Source organism: Candoia aspera, chromosome 1 (assembly GCF_035149785.1).
Source record: "Candoia aspera isolate rCanAsp1 chromosome 1, rCanAsp1.hap2, whole genome shotgun sequence".
NCBI classification, from domain to species: Eukaryota; Metazoa; Chordata; class Lepidosauria; order Squamata; family Boidae; genus Candoia; species Candoia aspera.
The window spans coordinates 148,841,985-148,860,863 of record NC_086153.1 but is presented as its reverse complement, the minus strand read 5'-3'; the positions used below and the strand labels follow the sequence as shown (position 1 = coordinate 148,860,863).

The following is an 18,879-nucleotide window of genomic DNA, read 5'->3' as shown; positions in this document are numbered from 1 at the left end:
TGCAGGTTCGGTACTCTCTCCACTCCTATTTAGCATCTACATGAAGCTGCTGGGCGAGATCATTTGTCATCATGGGGTGAAGTATCATTAGTATGCTGATGATACCAAATTATACATCTCCACCCCTATCAAACTAAGCAATGCTTAGATGTTTTGTCCTGGTGCCTGGAGGCTGTGGGGGTCTGGATGGGGAAAACAGGCTTTAACTGAACCCTGGCAAGACTGAGTGGCTCTGGGTTGTTGGGCCTTCTGGATCTGGGACTGTACCATCTTTAGTACCAGATGGGGGTGGCACTACCCCAGGCATACCTGGTGCACAATCTGGGGGTCCTTCTAGACTCATGACTCCTGCTTGAGCAGGTGGCAGTCATGGCTAGGAGGGCCTTTGCACAGCTTCGTGTTGTGTGCCAGTTGCGTCCTTTCCTGGATTGGAAGGCTCTACTCAGTCATGACCTGCTCACCTCCAGAGTGAATTAATGTACTCTATGTGGGGCTGCCCTTGAAGAGTATCCAGAAACTTCAAGTGGTGCAGAATGTGGCTGTGCAGACAGTTATGTCTGCCCCTAGGATGGCACACATTACATCTATGTTCCGAGCTGCATTGGCTGCCAGTTTGCTTCGAGGTGCAATTCAAGGTGCTGCTTTTGACCTTTAAAGCATGGAGCCAGGCTTCTTGAAGGACTGCCTCTTCCCAGTCACATCTACCCATTGCATCAAGTCCAGGAGGGTTATGTTGCGTGTCCCATTTGCAAAAGAGTTCCATCTGACGGGACCCAGATGGTGTGCCTTTTCTGCTGTGGCTCCTGCCTAACCCTAACTCTCTGGAACATCATCTCCCCTCAAGTGAGGTTAGCCCCATCTCTATTAGCCTTTCAGAACCCTAAAAATGATGCTTTTCCAGCAGCCTTGGGGATCCTGTAGGGAACATGCATGATGGTTATATTCTGTTTAAATGTATGTTCTTAAACTTCTAAGCGTTGGATGTACACAGGTCAGAGTAACATTCAGTGAGATGGGCAGACATAAATTTATTTAAAAAGTAAATATAAACAAGGATGCTAAATCCTAACCCTAGGTGGATTTTACACTTAGAAAAGGATTTAAAAATTCAACATAATGGTGACAAACCCACCATAAACACCCACCCAAAATTGAACCGTGATGGTAGATTTTATCCATGATTTCAAGGAAGCCTAACTCTAAAGCTACCTACATTTTTCATTGAGAATAGAATATTTCCATGGATTTGACTGTAAATCCCTTTCCTTGAACAGCTGCTGTGAATCTAACTGTGAGGTTGGTTTTTGGCCCTGGCTTCAAGGAAGCCTTAACCCTAACCTAAACCTAGCTTCAATTTTCATTGGCAAAAGGATTTGCCCATGTATTTGTGGTCCAAAACTGTGTTATAAAGGAGAACTGTCACCCACCCTTTCCTTAAAAACCCTCTGTGAATGTAAGTGCCACATTGTTTTTGGGCGCTGACTCCAAGGAAGCTGAACCAAACCCTAAACCTAACTATAGCTGGAGTTGTCAGTTCCAATGAGATTTTCCCACACCTTTGACCATGGCCCAAAACTGCATCAGAAAGGAACACTGTCACCAACCCTTTTCTTAAAAACCCTCTAAATCTAACTGTGATGATGGCATTGGGTGCTGAGTCCAAGGAGGCCAAATCCAACCCTAACCCTAACCCTACCTTAGATTTAAAAAGACAATGCAAATTTCCCATGCATTTTGCCCAGGGCCAAAATTAAGCCAGAAACAAAAAGAGTCACCCTCCCTTTCCTATAAGAGCCCCCGTGAATCTGACCGTAATGTCGTTTTTTTACCCAGATATCAAGGAAACCTAACCCTAAGTCTAACCAAAACCCTAGTTCAGATTTAAAATGGCAATGTGAAGTTCACGTGCATTTTGCCCAGGGCCAAAATTAAGAAGGAAAGAGAGTCAGCGTCCTTTTCCTAAAAGAGACCCTGCGAATCTGACCATAACACTGCTTTTTCCCCCTGACTTCAAGGAAGCTGATCCCTAACCCTAACCCTAACCCTAGCTCAGATTTAAAATGAAAAAGTGAATTTACAATGCATTTTGTCCAGGGCCAAAATTAGTCAGAAATACAGAGTCCACCTCCCTTTCCTCTAAGAAGCCCTGCAAATCTCAGCATAATATATGTTTTTTGCCCTGAGTTCAAGGAAGCCTAACCCTAACCCTAGTTCAGATTTAAAGTGGCAATATGAATTTCCCATTCATTTTGCCCAGGGACAAAATTAAGTCAGAAAGACAGAATCTCCACCTTCCTCTCCTCTAAGAAACCCAGCAGATCTCACAATAACATAGGTTTATTCCCCTGACTTCAAGGAAGCCTAACCCTAACCACGTCTCAGATTCAAAATGGCAATGCAAATTTCCCATGCATTTTGCCCTGGGACAAAATGAAGTCAGAAAGACAGAGACTCCACCTCCCTTTCCTCTAAGAAGCCCTGCAAATCTCAGCATAATATATGTTTTTTGCCCTGAGTTCAAGGAAGCCTAACCCTAACCCTAGTTCAGATTTAAAGTGGCAATATGAATTTCCCATTCATTTTGCCCAGGGACAAAATTAAGTCAGAAAGACAGAATCTCCACCTTCCTCTCCTCTAAGAAACCCAGCAGATCTCACAATAACATAGGTTTATTCCCCTGACTTCAAGGAAGCCTAACCCTAACCACGTCTCAGATTCAAAATGGCAATGCAAATTTCCCATGCATTTTGCCCTGGGACAAAATGAAGTCAGAAAGACAGAGACTCCACCTCCCCTTCCTCTAAGAACCCCTGCAAATCTCACCATAATGTTGGTTTCTTTCCCTGACCTCAAGGAAGCCTAAAACCCTAACCCTAACCCTATTACACATTTAAAATGGCAATGCCGATTTCCCTTGAATTTTGTCCAGGGTCAAAATTCAGTCAGAAAGAAAGAGAGTCAGCCTTTCTACCCTATAAGAGCCCCTACAAATCTAACAGTAAAGTTGGTTTAACCTTAATTAAATCAGAAAGACAGAGACTCTACCTCCCTTTCCTGTAAGAACCCCTACAAATCTTACCATAACATTCAATTTTTTCTGTCTTCAATGAAGCCTAGCCCACACCCTAACCATAACCCTAACCCTCCCTAACCCCAACCCTAACCCTTTTCTAAAAGAGCCCCTGCAAATCTGACTGTAATGATGGTTTTTTTTCTCTGACTGCAGGGAATCCTAACCCCAACCCTAACTCTAACCCTAACCAAAACCCTAACCCAAACCCCAGCACAGATTTAAAGGGGCAATATCAATGTCCAATTCATTTTACCCAGGGCCAAAATTAAGTCAAAAACACACAGTCTGAACCTGCAATTTCTATAAGAAACTCTGAAAACTTGACCATAAAATTGGTTTTATTACCTGACTACAAGGAATGCTAACCCTAACCCAAACCCTAGCTCAGATTTAAAATGGCAATGGGAATTGCCCATGCATTTTGCCCTGGGCAAAGATGAAGTCAGAAAGAGACCAAGTCTTCCTTCCTCTCTTATAAGAGGCAGGGGGAATCTGACCGTCATGTTGGTTTTTTCTCCTGACTTCAAGGAAGCCTAACCCTAACCCTAAAACTGTGTGTTGCCTCACCCTCACCCTCACCCTCACCCTCACCCTCACCCTCACCCTCACCCTCACCCTCACCCTAGCTGAGATTTATAATGGAAAAGGGAATTGCCCGTGCATTTTGCCCAGGGCCAAGATTAAGTCAGAAAGAGTCCAAGTCTTCATGATTTCCCTATGAGACCCATGGGGGATGTGACCATCACATTGGTTTTTACTCCTGACTTCAAGGAAGCCTAACCCTAAGCCTAACCCTAACCCTAGCTCAGATTTATAATGGGAAAGGGAATTGCCCATGCATTTTGCCCAGGGCCAAGATTAAGTCAGAAAGAATCCTAGTCTTTTTTCCCTTGTTACTAGAGCCACGGGGAATCTGACCGTCTGGTTGGTTTATTCTTCTGATGTCAAGGAAGTCTAACCCTAACCCTAACCCTAACCCTACAGTGGTCAGATGGAATGGGATTTTCCCATGCATTTGACTGTGGTCCAAAACTGTCAGAAATGAAAACTTTCACCCACTCTTTATTTAAAAAACCTCTGTGAATCTAACCACAATATTGGTTTTGGGCACCAACTTCAAGAAAGCTGAACCCTAACCCTAACTTTAATCCTAATGTTAGGTTCAATTTTCGCTTGGAATAGGATTTTTCTATGCACTTGACTGTGGTCCAAAACTATGTGAGCAGAGAAAGCTGTCTCCCTTCCTTTCCTTCAAAATCCTCTGAGAATCTAACTGCAAGATTGTTTTTTTGCCCCAACTTCAAGGAAGCCTGACCCTAATACTAGGTGGAGTTTTATCTCTGAGTAGAATTTGCCATGCATTTTTCTCTAGTGGAAACCTGAGATAGTATTGGTAGGTAAGAGGCTACATTTTGTTAAGCAACCTCTTTAATCTGTGATCTTGCCCTGAGTTGTATTAATCCTAACAATAACCCTGTGTTAAGTTTTTCTTCTGATTTGGAATTTCCCATTTAATTTGTGCCAGAGGAAATCTCTGAAATAATAGTGTTTAGATGCACACTGTGTGTGTTATAGTCCTCTCAATGTTTCTTTCTTGTTATTTTTCTTTTTTTGTGTGATTAATAGATGCCTCTCTGTAATTCGAGGTCATTAATTTCCCTTCCAATAATTTTTACCCATTTGTTTGTCCCAGAATGTAAACTGACTGAACATGGAAATATGATAATTTCAGTTTTAATAAAATCTTACCAGAAATCTTAACACTGCATTTCTTTTCTTCTGTGTCTTGTGGAAAGCTTAATTTTAACCCTAACTTATTTTTGGTCATTCTCCTTGGTCTTCCTTAGGGGAAGGATTGACTAGAAATGGAAGTCTTAGAGGTCCAAATCATCACCCAAAATGTTTCCATCATGCTCATTTTTGGCCTAGATTTCAATGGAAACTAACCCTAAGCCTGACATTTTCCATCTGATGCATTTTAAATAACCGCTGCTCTCAGTCTTTTTTTCTTCTTTTAAAAGCACAGAGATCCATTTGTTAAGTGTAGTTTTTATCCCTGCTTATCTGTTTCTCACAGTTAGAAATTCAAACTTGGATGCACATTGTTATACCACTTCTGTCATGCACAGAATGAATTGGTTCATATGTGCCATTGCTTAGTATCTCAGGGCTCTTCCTCAAAGCTGAGTTAAAGCCTTATTCACCAATGTTTTTGCTGGCAGAATACTGTACAAGCATATCTTCTATTGTCTCTTATTCTGCCAAAAATATACAGGTAGTCCTCATTTAGCAACCACAACTGGGACTGGAAACTCAATTGTTAAGCTATGTTGCTAAGTTAAACCATGACTGTGCTTATGATCTTACTTCAGCTTTCCTTTGTTTTACAGACCTGTGAAGGTCATAAATGCAAGGATTGGTCATAAAGTTACTTTTTCATCACTGTTGTAACTGTGAAGAGTTGCTAAACAAGGACTACCTGTAATGCCAGCAAGTGGTCCTTTTTTACTTTATGGTATACAGGGCAAGTTGAGAGAAACTGGTGGATCCACTTGTCTTTTTACCTCCCTCAAGGGTGTCTGTAAAAGGGATGAAAAAACTCAAGGGGGGATCTTATGACTATATGGTCAAAGTCCCATTCCTTTTTTGGTGTCACATGTATGTAAAAGAGGGATTTTTTAAAAAATTCAGTCAGAACTGCCATCTTGGCTTTGTTCACCTTTCCCCATGAACATTCTTGCTCCCCACCACCAGCACCCAATGTCCACATCTGGCAGGAAAACATCCACCAATCATTTTTATTAAGGTGGGCTGGGAATGATGCTAGGGAGATGATAGTTTGAACAAGGAACTCCTTGGCCCAGGATGCTGATTTGCACAGGGTCCCAATCACCCAGAGGGATTCCAGTATCAATCAGCTTTTGTTCTGGGAACCTCCAGGCAGCTTGACTATTGGCCATCTTCCACAGGAATTGTGTAAGTTGCAGGCCCACCGAACTGGCTGGCACCAGGTTGGGGTTGAGAGCATCTGGCACTGCATTGCACTGGAATGGGGTGAGCAGTGCAGTCCTGCTCCTGCTTTGCCATGAGGCTACCCAAAGAGGAATACTTAGTCTGACTTCATACACTGTACTAAGCCACAGTTGGCTTAATCATGGTTTGTTGAATAAATCAAAATTGGTTCACACAACATACTAAACCATCATGTGATTTGCTTGGTTTATGGCTTAGTGTGTTGCATGAATCAGGCCAGAGATGCCTCTTTTCAATAAAAATTATATTTAAACAAAATACACTGAGCTAAGAGCCCTGCAAGGCTGTTAGGCTGAGAGATAATGGCCTGCCACAGAAACCTGAGGATTTAATCCAGATTTTTTTTTTAACCCAACACAGTAATCTAATTTTATCTTCTAGCAAGATAGTGCTTTTTTTCCCTCTGGCAGCACAAGTTTTTCATATTCAAAGCACTTCTCCTTCTGTAGTATCCTTAAATAACAATGTTGTCTGGCAAGAAGCTGTATTGTTATCCTGATGTATATGAGAAAGAATATGTGTGTATGAGGTCGACAAGGGAATAATAATAATAATAATAATAATAATAATAATAATAATAATACCACCACCTTTTAGGTCCTTGCAAAGTTGCTGGTTTGTGGAATGAACTCAATTTGAACGCTTATCATATCAGCAGAAGGGTTGCTCCACTTGGTTTGTCTCACAAAAAGCAAGTGGTCCACAATGTGAGAGCATCCAAAACAGCCTGAAGAAAGACCTGACCTTTTCTCCTCCCAGCATTTTATCAGTAGTCCTCAACTTATGACCATTCATTTAGTGACCATTTGAAGTTATGACAGTGCTGAAACAGTCCTTGCACTTATGACTGTCACGGCATCCCTGCAGTCACATGATCAAAATTCAGACACTTGGCAACCAGCATATATTTATGATGGTTGCAGCATCCTGGGGTCACACAATCACTATTTGTGACTGACCTTTCCAACCAGCTTCTGACAAGCAAAATCAATGGAGGAAGCTGGATCACTTAACAACCACGTGATCTACTTAAAAATTGCAGCAAAAAAGGTTGTTAAATTGGTCACAGTCACATGATGCCTCAATGGCCGCACTGCTTAGTGACTGAAGTTCTGGTCCCAATTGTGGTCATAAGTCGAGGACTACTTGTATTTGGCACAATAAGATAAGTACAAATGACATTGGAGAATACAATGTTGCAACTACAAGATAACTGAAACAATGAAAGAATCTGTGGTATTCTGAATTGTTGGTGTGTGTCTAGGAAAAAGCTGTAGCCAGGATTTTCAGGGAAAATGTCTCAGATTCCTGCCATCTCCAAGTAAAAGATAAAGAGACCAAGTGCCAGTGAGTAATGATCTGGGAAAGAATTTTGGACTAGACAAATGGTAGCTTATAGGGTTGCCATGAGTCATAAACGACTCAAAGGAAACTAACAACATTATATTCAGTGGAAGGCCAGGGTGATCTAACTGGGATGTGCAGATGACAGCAATTGTTGCCAAACAACAGTGGTGCAATTTCTTAAACAGGCAATAAATGAAAAAGAAAACTGGTCTGAAGCCTCAAATAGGCATAGTACACCTAAATATTTTTATATTCACAACATCCCTTTCACTCTCAGAGGGGGAAAAGTCTGGAAATCCGTCCTGCCCTTGTGATGATGATAATTATATCCTCACCCTTTCAAAGGTGGCCCTCAAGTACTATGGGGAAAAAAAGCGCCACTGCTGTAAAGAATAGTCTGGTGGATGTTTGAAACATCTATGTGCTTTTTTGTGATAGACGATCACTCTCGTGTAAAGCTTTGCGGGCAGGGAGGAGAAAGCAACAATTAAAACAGGTTGGGCTATCAGCAGTCAGCTGTACTGGGTGTGTGACCTCCCTTGCAGAATCTGCACAGAGCTGTGGGTTGGCCACACACGCCATTTTGATTTTCTCTGATTTTATTTCTCTCCAAATACGTTTGCAAGTATTTCTCTGGGCCTTTGACTGCCATCTGCAGGAATAGGTGAGATGCTGGTGGCGGTGATATGCTAGAGGACAAAGTATGCTTTAACCAAGGAGGGGATGAAATGGTAGATGCTTTGCATTCTGACAAAACGAAGAGTTTCTGGGAGCCTTCCTTTTATGGATGGTGGGCAGAAAATGACAGAAACAGAGTGTGAGAGGAAAAAAGGTGTTTGACTGCACTGAATAAAAAGGAAAAGAAAGGGGGAAAAGATAGCCATAAAAGAAAAACCTATAAAAGAGAGGGAGAGAGGGAGAGACTCTTCACCCCCGTGATAATAATTCCAGCTAAGCACTCAGGAGTTTTCCTGTTGTTCCTTTGGAAAAAGAAATAACTTACAACCCATATGAAAGTTTTAATGATTCAGAATCGACTAATCCCCTGAGTTCTTAAGAGATAGATTTTAATAACTCCTAATATCTAAGATACTGTGCTAGCAGGAAAAGAACTAGTACACTCAGTCCTGGTTATCTACACATTCTTTCCGCAGATTCCTTTATGCACTTCTATAGAAGTATAACCCATTTTTCATCAAACGTGGTCTCAACACGGCTATACACAGCCATGCACAGTAGGGAAAAAGTCTGATTTACCATGCAGCACTGACACAAGCTATACCTAGGAAAACTGCATTCTTGTTCTCACAGTGTTTGTTGCGTTAACAAGTCTCCACGTCATTCTGATAACAGATCACGTTCTCACTAGGATCAGTGCTTCAGTAACCACGGTTTTTGTTTCTGCAGGGTTTTCTAAGAATGTAAGCCTTGTGGATAACAACTGAGTGTAAGTAAGAAGAAACATTGGTATTAGAACTCAACATCATATTTTTAGGTAGTGGCAGTGAGATTTTAAACTGTGTTAATTTTTTCCCCAAAAATAATAAATCAGGGTTTGCCACATGGAGGATCTGATGCTTCTGATACTTAAATAACATTTTCAGTATCTAAGTATGTTTGTATAAATTCTTTTCTATGCAATTGTTCCTTTTAAAGTAAAATTTAAAAATTCTATCTTAGAACTGGAGATGTGTATGTCTGTTCTGATTAGTTTATTTTGCACTAGTCAGATCTACAAATTACCCTAGATTGTGGAATATTTTGTCTATGGCCTGACTATTCTTTTAAAAAAAGGCTTTAGTGGGATCCTTAAAAATCTTCAAGAAAACTTCATGTACTTGATTGATTTGTGCAATTACTGAGAAAATATTTGAAATTCAACCCATGATTTTAAGTTTTCCAGACAGTAAAGAACATAGTCACCAGTAATGGTGGTAGACCTGAAGAAAGTTTGGCGCTGGTACATCTTAGAAAGGAATAGATGAACAACATAGCAAATACTGGATTTAATCATCAGATGGTCCAGAATCTCCCTAAAAACTGAGTGCAAAGCAATTACAAATCAGAAATTTAGTGTGGACACAAGCGGTGTCATCCTCATCATGCAGTTGGCTCCACAGTCTCTTTATGAACACATGAGAGTGCATTTGGAAGCAACCTTTACTTTTACACTGCCACAACCTTTTAACTTACAACCTGTTTTATTTTTGGACTTACTACTTTTCTAGCATTACTCCATCTATGGCTTTTACAGGTATGCTTTTTATTTAAAAACATTGAGCTCTTTGTTCATTACGTACTTAGAGTATCACTAGAATAGTCAGCAAACCTAATTTTATCTCTTGCTCCCATATCATTGGCCTTATCACATGCACAGGCCATGGTTTCTGCAACCTGCTTTCTGTTCTACCAAATACCTAGAACTTCCTCCTTAAACCTCCCTGGTCCCACCAAGTGTCACAGTGCATATATTCATAGCTCTTTTCTACCTTTGGGGAAAGGGTATTCATGTAACCAGCCATACCTTGGTTGTCTTTAGCAGAATTTAGGGCAGTGAGTTGGAAGGTACCTCAGAGGTCATCTGTTGCAACTCTGCTCAGTGCAGGATCCACTAAAACATCTCAGAAAATGCCCATCCAACCTCTCAAGGTCTCCACTAAGAGAGAAGTAATTGTTCATGGGGCAACCTGTTTCACATGAGAGGTGGTTACTGGACTGACTGGGACACACTGCCACTGATACCCACCCTCAAAATACATGTTTACCTGCGTGGATTATACATCTGGTTAGCTATCAGTAAATACATAAGAAAGGAACAAGTCATGATACATCTTCCAATGCTATGCCAATAAAATATTTATTGCGCCTAGGGCTGGAATTGAAGAATTTCACCTTTGTAGAAAAACTTCTATGCAAGTACCAATATCTATATTTATTGTTTTCTCTCTCTCTTAGCAGCTCTGAATTTGCTTCTGAGACACTTAGAGAAATCACGCAGAAATGAATGATATATAGAATTAAAGCAAAACAACATAATTTTGCAGGAAAATAATGTCAAATTTGCCATTAGGGTTTTTGTAAAAGTTTATACATTTGAGGGAAAAAAATCTCTGACGTTGGTACAGCTTATGTCTGTAGACAGATATAACACTGCACTTTAAAGTAAGAATTAAGAATCAACACTGTTACTGAAACCTCTGTATGGTTATTGTCTGTGAGAACTTCAGTTTCCACTAATTGAACTGATTCAAGTTTGGAGATGTGGAATATATATCTATGAAAGCTCAAGGTGCTGAACGGGTTTTAAAAGCTATCTGCACACTTCATTCAGCTGGGAACTGGGCTCCTGTCCAACCCATTCTGAAGGGCATCACTGATGTTCCTTCTTGAAGCAAATTCTTGTATCCATACCATTTGAATATAAAATGTTTTAATTGGCTCCAAAGCAGATGGATAAACTTTCTCAGATTACACAAACAGATTGCATATCTACAAATAATAGTCAGAAGGACAACTGAAATTAGCTCCTATTTACTACTGTCAGTTAAGCAAGTATATTTTTCAGTTGCCCCTTTTAACCAAGTCATCGCCAGGCCCGCAACTAGGGTCTGTGTCACCAGGGGCAAACATGGATTCTGCACTCATTTTGGCACACACACCCCCAGTTCAGTGCCCGGGGCACATGCCCTGCTTGCCCCCCGTAGTTGTGGCCCTGGTCATCACCTTCAGATACTTATCTAAGCATTGTTTTTTTTTCTTTTTTTCAGGCATGACTTTTTTGACAATTGCCCAGTCCAGCCACAAATCCCCTTACAATTGCTTGTGAGTGGTGTGGTTGGCAGCTTAAAGGTATTGTTATTCATCTGACAATATTTCCAGGGAGAAGACTTCTGATTAAGGATGTTTGGAAAGAGAAGTGTTTGAAGAAGATGTGAGGAAAAAACCATCAGCTGCTTCTGTTCCTGTGAACTGAATCAGTACCGAAGAAATTAAAGTTTCACTCAGGATAGAACCCATTGCCATATTTAGAATGTGGAAGAAAGGGCACTCAAGAACCAAGTGACAATGGCTAATAATACCTTTTATTTCCTTTTGCAGGTTGGGGAAAACTTTACCATTTCACAGAAGGAGCAAATGACTTTTTGCAACAGAACACTTGTGCTATATTACAGAAAGAAATGGAATGTAAGAAAATTCCCTGACACAATGAATACCTGGGAAGATTTTAGCTTGCCAAATCTACTTTGCTAGGAATGGTTAAAAACACTGGGAAAATGTATAAATAAAATATATTGGCATGTTTAGTAGATAACACCCTACTTGTTCCTATAGTCTACTTTCTGGAGAGAGTAGTAGGTTCTTGAAATGTAAATATATGACTATTTGTGATCTAGACTGCAACTCATGCACTTAGATTAATTAGACCATAGCCGTAAGTGTAAACCTTGACCAAGAGGCATAGGAGCTACTAACAGACATGTGTTACAAAGCAGCCAGTACTTTAATGAATTGCTTTTACATGCAATTCAGTGAGTTTTTCTTCTGTTTTGATTCTTCCTTAAAAAAAAAGGCATATCTTCTACTTTTGGATTCTACTAGTATGGTGCAATTGCTTTCCAAATCACTCGTGACGATGAAATCACAGTAACAAACATCCATGGTGGCAGAATGCCCACAAAGATTACATTCATCTCACACTCACCATTTTCCCCTATCCCTGGTTCATTCTGAGCACTCACTGGGTGTTTTCACTCCACTTGCAAAAGTTCATCCTATCTTTCCATCATCTTCAAAATTACCATGATGAAAGCCTGTGCATTTTTGCACAGGGAATGTTTCTGACTAGTCATACTGGGGTGACCTTCCTTCTCTTTTACCTCTGAGGCATCTATTGTAATTCCAAGCAACAATAAATTGCAGAGGAAGATTAAGAAGTATAAAATCAAGGGTATGAAACTATTGGAAACGTTGTATAGCATACATAAGGATTATAGCAAATGTCCTAGTTTTACATTCAGTGTGCCCTGATTTACACATATGACTGAGCAGTAATGTGGCTTATTTGTTTCTTGCTGAATGCGATGGCTGGACAACTCCTTTGGCTTAACATAATTCCTGGTGCATTTGGAATCAAATCATCTTTTCAAAAAATGTAATCTGTAAAATGTTTAAATTATTGGCTTTTGTTCCTGACTGTTCATCTATGCCCACTACCAATATATTATCCAAAATGGCTAGACAACATGTGCTCCAAATTGCTCTTCTCTTTAATGTGCCAGATTCTCCCCCTCCCCCAAAAAAGCCCAGTCTTGGCAGATGTTGAGGAGAGCGAGCAGGGACAAAAGTCTGGTGTTGAAAAATGTTCTTGGTCTTGGCTGAAAGCTACCTTTGATTTCCATTGCTCTGCAACTTATCAGCTACAAAGAGGTTGTTACTGCTTTCTCGAAGGAGAGAGAAAGTGTCAGAGTGACAAATGATTTTCCTTAGAATTGGATAAAACACTCAGAAAGTAAATGCAGTCTGAAGTCCCAGAACTGCAAATAGCTTCAAAGGCCTTGGGCAGCAATTGTAACCCTGGAAAGTTGCCCCCAGACCGCAAGGCTTAATATGGCAAAGGAGGTTAAAAACCATGTTGATTGCGTTTTATTAAATTTTAACATTAAAGATTAACTGTAATTGAGTTTTGTCTTGGGCCTTTCCACCATTAAAAACCCCTGTGTACTGTGCACTTGAAAAAGGGTGAGCACCCTTGTTTGGGAGGATTGTGGGATGACATTTTTAGATTGTAATTTGAATTTGCACATTTGCCAGCTTTATCTTTAATCCCCTAAAACAGGAATGAAACCTAAAATTGCATTCTTTGACCTTCAGGATTCTTGCAATGTGCAACCTGTCCGTTACCCCTCTTTTAGACACAGGCCATCATAACGATGGGAATCTTGCTAATCTTCCTAAACACATTGGCTCTCTTCTTATAAGATCCTAAACCAGTCTAGTTAAAGGAAAAGAGGCTACATGTGCATAATACACTAATCCTCCTTAGCTGCAGTCTTGGTTAGAGGATTTTTTGTGACTGTGTTGCATGAAGCCAGTTCATTGGGTTAGCTTAAGTTCATAACCTGCTTAAGTGTGTACATGAGTCAGGAGAATTGTGATAATTGTGAGAGTTAATTTAGGTGCTACCACTCTTTGCTATTTACCTTTTATCAGTTAAGATTGTTGCTTTCATTCAATTGCTTTTGAGTTGATTTGTATGGATTTTAAAGATTTTTTTTTGGTAGCCATTATAGCTGATCAATAAACACCTCGGGATATTTTTTTTTAAATGCAAGCTTCCTCACTATCTGCCAAATGGGATATGAAATGGTCTTGAAATGCTTTATATTTTAAGGCAAACAAATGAATATTGTTTGATCAGCTGGATATAATTTTTCAAATGGGGATGGGGAAGTATTTGTGACACCAAGTGGCTATCCAGACAAATGTTTTCAATGTTATTTCTTTATTATAATGTATGTGTAAATATGCCTCTTTCTGAATTTACTTCTTATTGTAAGTTATAGTCTATATAATTTGCAGTATAGTCTATGAAAGACCTCACTTTTGATTGTGAGCTGCGGGCTAGAAGAAGACTTCTATTCACTTCCATGGCTGTTTCTACTTCATCACTGGGGTGTTCATCATATGTGTGTTGGCTATTTAAAACTCCTAGGCACTTTTTATTTTTCCATGAGGATGAGACAGTCTTAATAATCTGCAAGTAGTATCTATCATCTGAGAAATCTCAAAGTACTGGTTGCAGCCAAAAACTCAACATGACCCAAGTCACTATGAATTAATCAATCACCTCCTTAATAGTAACATGCCAAGATGAGAAACATTGTAAGACCAAACTGAGAGCACCCCTTTTTTTGTGGGGGGGAGGCATTTTGTACCTCTTGACACTTGCCAAAATTCCATTAAAACCCAGAGTTTAAAAAATACTTTGAGATCTTTAAAAAGAGTCTGGATGGCCATCTCTCAGGGGTGCTTTTAGCGGATTCTTGAACCAGGCAGTGGCTTGGCCTAGATGATCTCCATGATCTGTTCCAGCCCTGACATCCTAGTATTATAGTTCACCACTTGAAGGGCACTAAGTGCATGGGCATTGTAAGCAGCATGCAAAGCAGTGCAACGTAAATTATTCAGATTTCTGAATGGAAGAATATCAGCTTTCCTGCCCCTCTATATCAGAGGCTTCAGTGTCTTGATTCCCAGTTCCACAAACGTGAGTCAGTCATTGACTACACTGACATACTGTTGTTTCATATTCAGAGTGCAGTCTCAGAATAGAGATGTCCCACTTGCATATTCTCTGTTGCGAATACATATGGCTACAGTGTAAAGAGACTACTCTCTGTCTCCTCCTTTAGCGGAGACCCTGGGATGCCCATGTCCTCTCCCTGACTTCTCATAATTGTGGTTTATATCTGACTGTGTAGAAATGTGCTACACACCACAGGTGTTGAAAAGTGAATGGAAAAGAGTGTGCTCTCTGATGTACAAGAGGGTATCTTTTAAGTGTTTGCAAGTGTAGCACCTGCATGTAAATAAAGTAGCAATGTCTGTTTTCTTTAGCAAACTAAAAGCAAGAAATATCAGTCTTTAAATTAGCTGAATTTAGGATTCTCTATGAGCTAGTTGAGAGATTTAAAGCATAGTAAATACTAAATATTTAATTTATGTTTTTATTTTTTGAAAAACTTCCTAATAATGCAAAATGTGAAGTTTCACTATATTAATTTGAGAGTTACACTGAAAATTAAAAGTTACAATTATCAGCATTTTTTAAAAAATATACATCCTTCCAGAGAAGTGACAAGAATGGGACAATTAGTTCCAAACCATACCCAGTAAAGCACAATTCCAGCAGACTCCCCAGAGGAAATTTCAGAAGTAATGCTCCAACACACATGGCGGGCCCTTTCTCCAGAGACTAATTACTGCCAGCTATGAAACCATTTTATGTTTTTTCAGTTGAAACTGGTTCATGTACTTACTGGTGGTGCCCGGGCCTAGAAAGGTTTGATTGGCTATTTTGATAATGACATAAACATTTCAGTTGGCTTTGGAAGAAAAATGACTGGACCTTGCCTATTTTCTCTCCCTGCCCACTCCCAAACTCATGGTACCATTTTCTAGAGTATAAATGCAACGGAGCTGCTTGACCTGATCTTTTGTACTTCATAATGAAAGTTCTTGGTCAGTTGCCACCAACAAAAAATAGGAATACTCAGCTTTCTCTTACCAGTCTAATATTGCAGGCAGCTGCTCACATTTGAGAAGATCCACCACCCCAGCCACATGTCAATACAAAACACAAATAATGTCACACACAGAATCTTCCAGATGAGTTCCAAATGGCTGAATGCAGCCAGACAGTGTAGTTTTTAAGTTTAAAAAAAAAACTGTCTGCATTTTGTGAAGTAGATCATTTGGTGCAAAGTCTTCACTCTGGATTTGGTAGATTACTTGAAAAAAAAAAGCATCCAGAAATATTAGTTCTCGTTTATCAGTCAGTACGTAGCTTGCTTCATTTTCTGTTACAGAATTAAGAACCTCTTCTTCATTAATACTGTGTCGCTTCCCACTTCAACCCAGCATCAGGATACTATTGGCGTCATATCCCACAACTGTTCAAAAGGAGACAAAAGAACACAGTTATCAAAATGATCTGCAATCACTGTAGATTCAGTTGAGGAAAGTTGGATTCTTACCTTCATAACTTTATCTGTTCCAGATGTCAGCAACCACCCCCGTGTTGCATCAAAGTGTACGTGGACAACATTGTGTTTGCTGTCATGGAAAGTGGCCGTGGGAGCACGTCTAAAGGAAGGACACAATAGGACAAAGTGAAAATACAGGAATTGGAAGGTTATGATCACTGTATCATATTTACATGCTGAAAATAAGCAAATTAAGTCTTAATTCAGACCCTGTGGCCTTCAGTAAGTCACTGAAGTATAATTTCTCACAATTCTAGCCACCATAACCATGGTGGATTATTTAGGGAGCTATCATCTGGCAACATAAAAATTTCCCATCTCTGACTTAGACCTAGAAAAACCTTCAAAACTGTCTTGGTATTTCATTTCTCTCCAGAAACTGGTGTAAATTTTCCCAGCAACTGAAGGTGGTACATTACTTACTCCTCATCTGTTATTGATTCATAGCAAGCATCACAGATTCTCACTTCAAATTCAAACCCCATCAGAGGTATGGAAGAGCGCTTCGAACTGCATTTACCACACACTGCTTTTCCACACTTCCGGCAATGATGCTGAAATTTAAAAAGCACGTAAGATTCACCAGATGAACTGAAAGGATTAGCTTGTGTACCTATATGTACAGCTATCCCATCAAAGCATGCTAGGGTGGATCCTATCAGTTTCCCTCCCTGCCCCCAAAGCTCTGCCATTCCAAGTTAAAAATTAGAAACTAATTTAGGAAAGAAATAAAAGCAGACTCATCTCTAGTAGATCACCAGGAAGAATCAAGTATTTCATTAACATAGAGCATCAAGCCCAAAGATCATGTCGCACAGGAGTTGCTGTTTCCAACTTTTATTCATGGAGGAAGTCACAGTATATAGTAATAATACTGGTAATCACACTGCTCTAATGTGAAATGAGATTTTTAAAATGTTCCATTATTTCCATAGAAAAGTTAGTGTGAATCCTCACCATTTTTTTTCCGATTTATATAAATTAATTTGCTTTGATGCCCATTAACTTTTGGGATTTTAGCAAATCATACACAGAAAAAGTATAAATGAGTTTTGTAAGTGGGAATCAGTGTTAAGAAAAAGAATGAACTGCAATAGAATATGGCATGGATTACTTGGAAAAATCTCAGTTTATTTTTCCCTCCCTCACTAAAAATGCTGAACCAGTCAGTTTCTCAGCTGCATCCTCCAGGTCCCATAATCTATTCAGCTTCACCACCACCCCTTTTTTCTGTTATTATTTTCTCTCTCAAACACCCAGCATTTTATGGTTACTAAGCCCTAAAATATACCATCTTTGAACAAAGAAGTGTACAAAACATTTTGAACCACATTTCAGTAAGGTGCTTCCAATGAAATTTGAATACTTGAAACATTTCAAATGCAAATGTTTTGTTGACTTCTAGAACACAGGGTTTTCCCAAATTGACAGACACACTCTTTTGTACCAGTAGTGTAGTTTTAGGTCCGTAAGCACCCACCTTTCTGAAATGTTCACTAATGGTACACAGGAAGTTGCATCAAGGGAACAGGAGACTATCTTAAATCATCCAAAAGGCAGCATGACACATACCTGTCTAAGGCCTATTTTCTTGCTATCCCACATTTGTTTGAAGTTCCAGAAGAATGGTTGGTCACATTTCTGGCAAGAATCACTATCCAACCACTCTGGTGTCTAAAAAGAGAATGGGTGGGGGGATCTTTAAACCCAGTTGTACACAGGCCACAAATAGAAACCAGGTCTAGTCACTTAAGGAGATGTGCTGCTCCATTCTTCTCTGGGCTGGCATAGCAAATTATTTTGAAATTCTACATTAAGTAAATCAACAATTTATGTATACATTTGTTTATACTGTGCAATTTAGATGTAAAATTGATAGTCAGAAGGTCCAAACAATGGATTCGCAGTCCAACCTCTGATGTTTCCCTCATACTACCTTCTGTTGTATATGTAGTTTGTCTTGTCTCAATTTTTTCCTTAGATTTTAGTATTCAGAATCATAATGCCACTTGACATGCTGGGGAATGGCCTAGCCATTTGTTATTGAGTGTGAAGGTGTAAAATGTCTTCCCCTGTTGCTTATGAATATATGTTCCGTCAGCCAATTCTGTTCTTCCTTACTGAAAATCTTGAGTGCAAAGTGAAGCAATTTCCTCCATAGGAATACAGTAAAAGCTTGATTATTTAGGGGAGGGGATATTTGTTACTCTTGAATGTCTGTTAAATCTAAATGTATAACATTCATGTCAATTTAAAGCAATTATATAAGCATGTAATTATGAAAATATGCCTAATTATGTAAATTACATCATTTGTATACTTACAAATGTACACAACTGAGGTAAATAGACAGAAATAACATAAATTAAGTGAATCATCCAGACAACTTTGGATATTGTACAGTGGACTTAGTCTATTATTATTTTGAGGGGATGCCTAGACATAAATTTTGTCCATTGCATTTGAAGTTTGGCAAATGAGGGTTGTTAAATTAAGTTTTTACTATATGCATTTCCTCAAATACCAAAACTACAGAATTGGCTACTTCCATTAAAGATCTGAGCCCAGCTTCTAAGAGAAACAAAAATGTGTATCCAGCACCAGATTCAATACAATCTGAATTATATTCAGTAGATGTAGTTCCAATGATAATATATGTGT

The 18,879-nt window shown here is 39.4% G+C and overlaps 2 protein-coding genes across 3 annotated transcripts in view; one reads left to right on the top strand and one right to left on the bottom strand.

Annotated features, from left to right (window-relative positions):
- Window positions 1-9,656: 9,656 nt before the first annotated feature.
- Window positions 9,657-12,369, top strand: TMEM272 (transmembrane protein 272; the record flags this gene model as incomplete). Its single annotated transcript, XM_063315322.1, is given in 5 exon segments — window positions 9,657-9,684; window positions 9,687-9,711; window positions 11,221-11,302; window positions 12,024-12,088; window positions 12,090-12,369. Coding segments are annotated over 5 exon segments (447 nt in total), but the record flags the coding sequence as incomplete, so codon positions are not given.
- Window positions 12,370-12,652: 283 nt separating this feature from the next.
- WDFY2 (WD repeat and FYVE domain containing 2) overlaps window positions 12,653-18,879 on the bottom strand; it is a 54,783-nt gene continuing 48,556 nt past the window's right edge. Inside the window, exons 9-13 of one of the 2 annotated variants that reach the window (XR_010068736.1) lie at window positions 17,791-17,892; window positions 16,642-16,772; window positions 16,210-16,318; window positions 15,741-16,125; window positions 12,653-12,894 (exon numbers count right to left, since the gene is read on the bottom strand). Coding sequence is in view for 1 of the 2 variants with exons in the window: in XM_063315306.1 (XP_063171376.1) it covers window positions 16,096-16,125; window positions 16,210-16,318; window positions 16,642-16,772; window positions 17,791-17,892 (372 nt within the window). In the remaining variant the exon portion in view is untranslated. Of the gene's footprint in view, window positions 12,895-15,166; window positions 16,126-16,209; window positions 16,319-16,641; window positions 16,773-17,790; window positions 17,893-18,879 lie in introns of those variants that run through there. The other variant, XM_063315306.1, reaches the window with a different exon arrangement.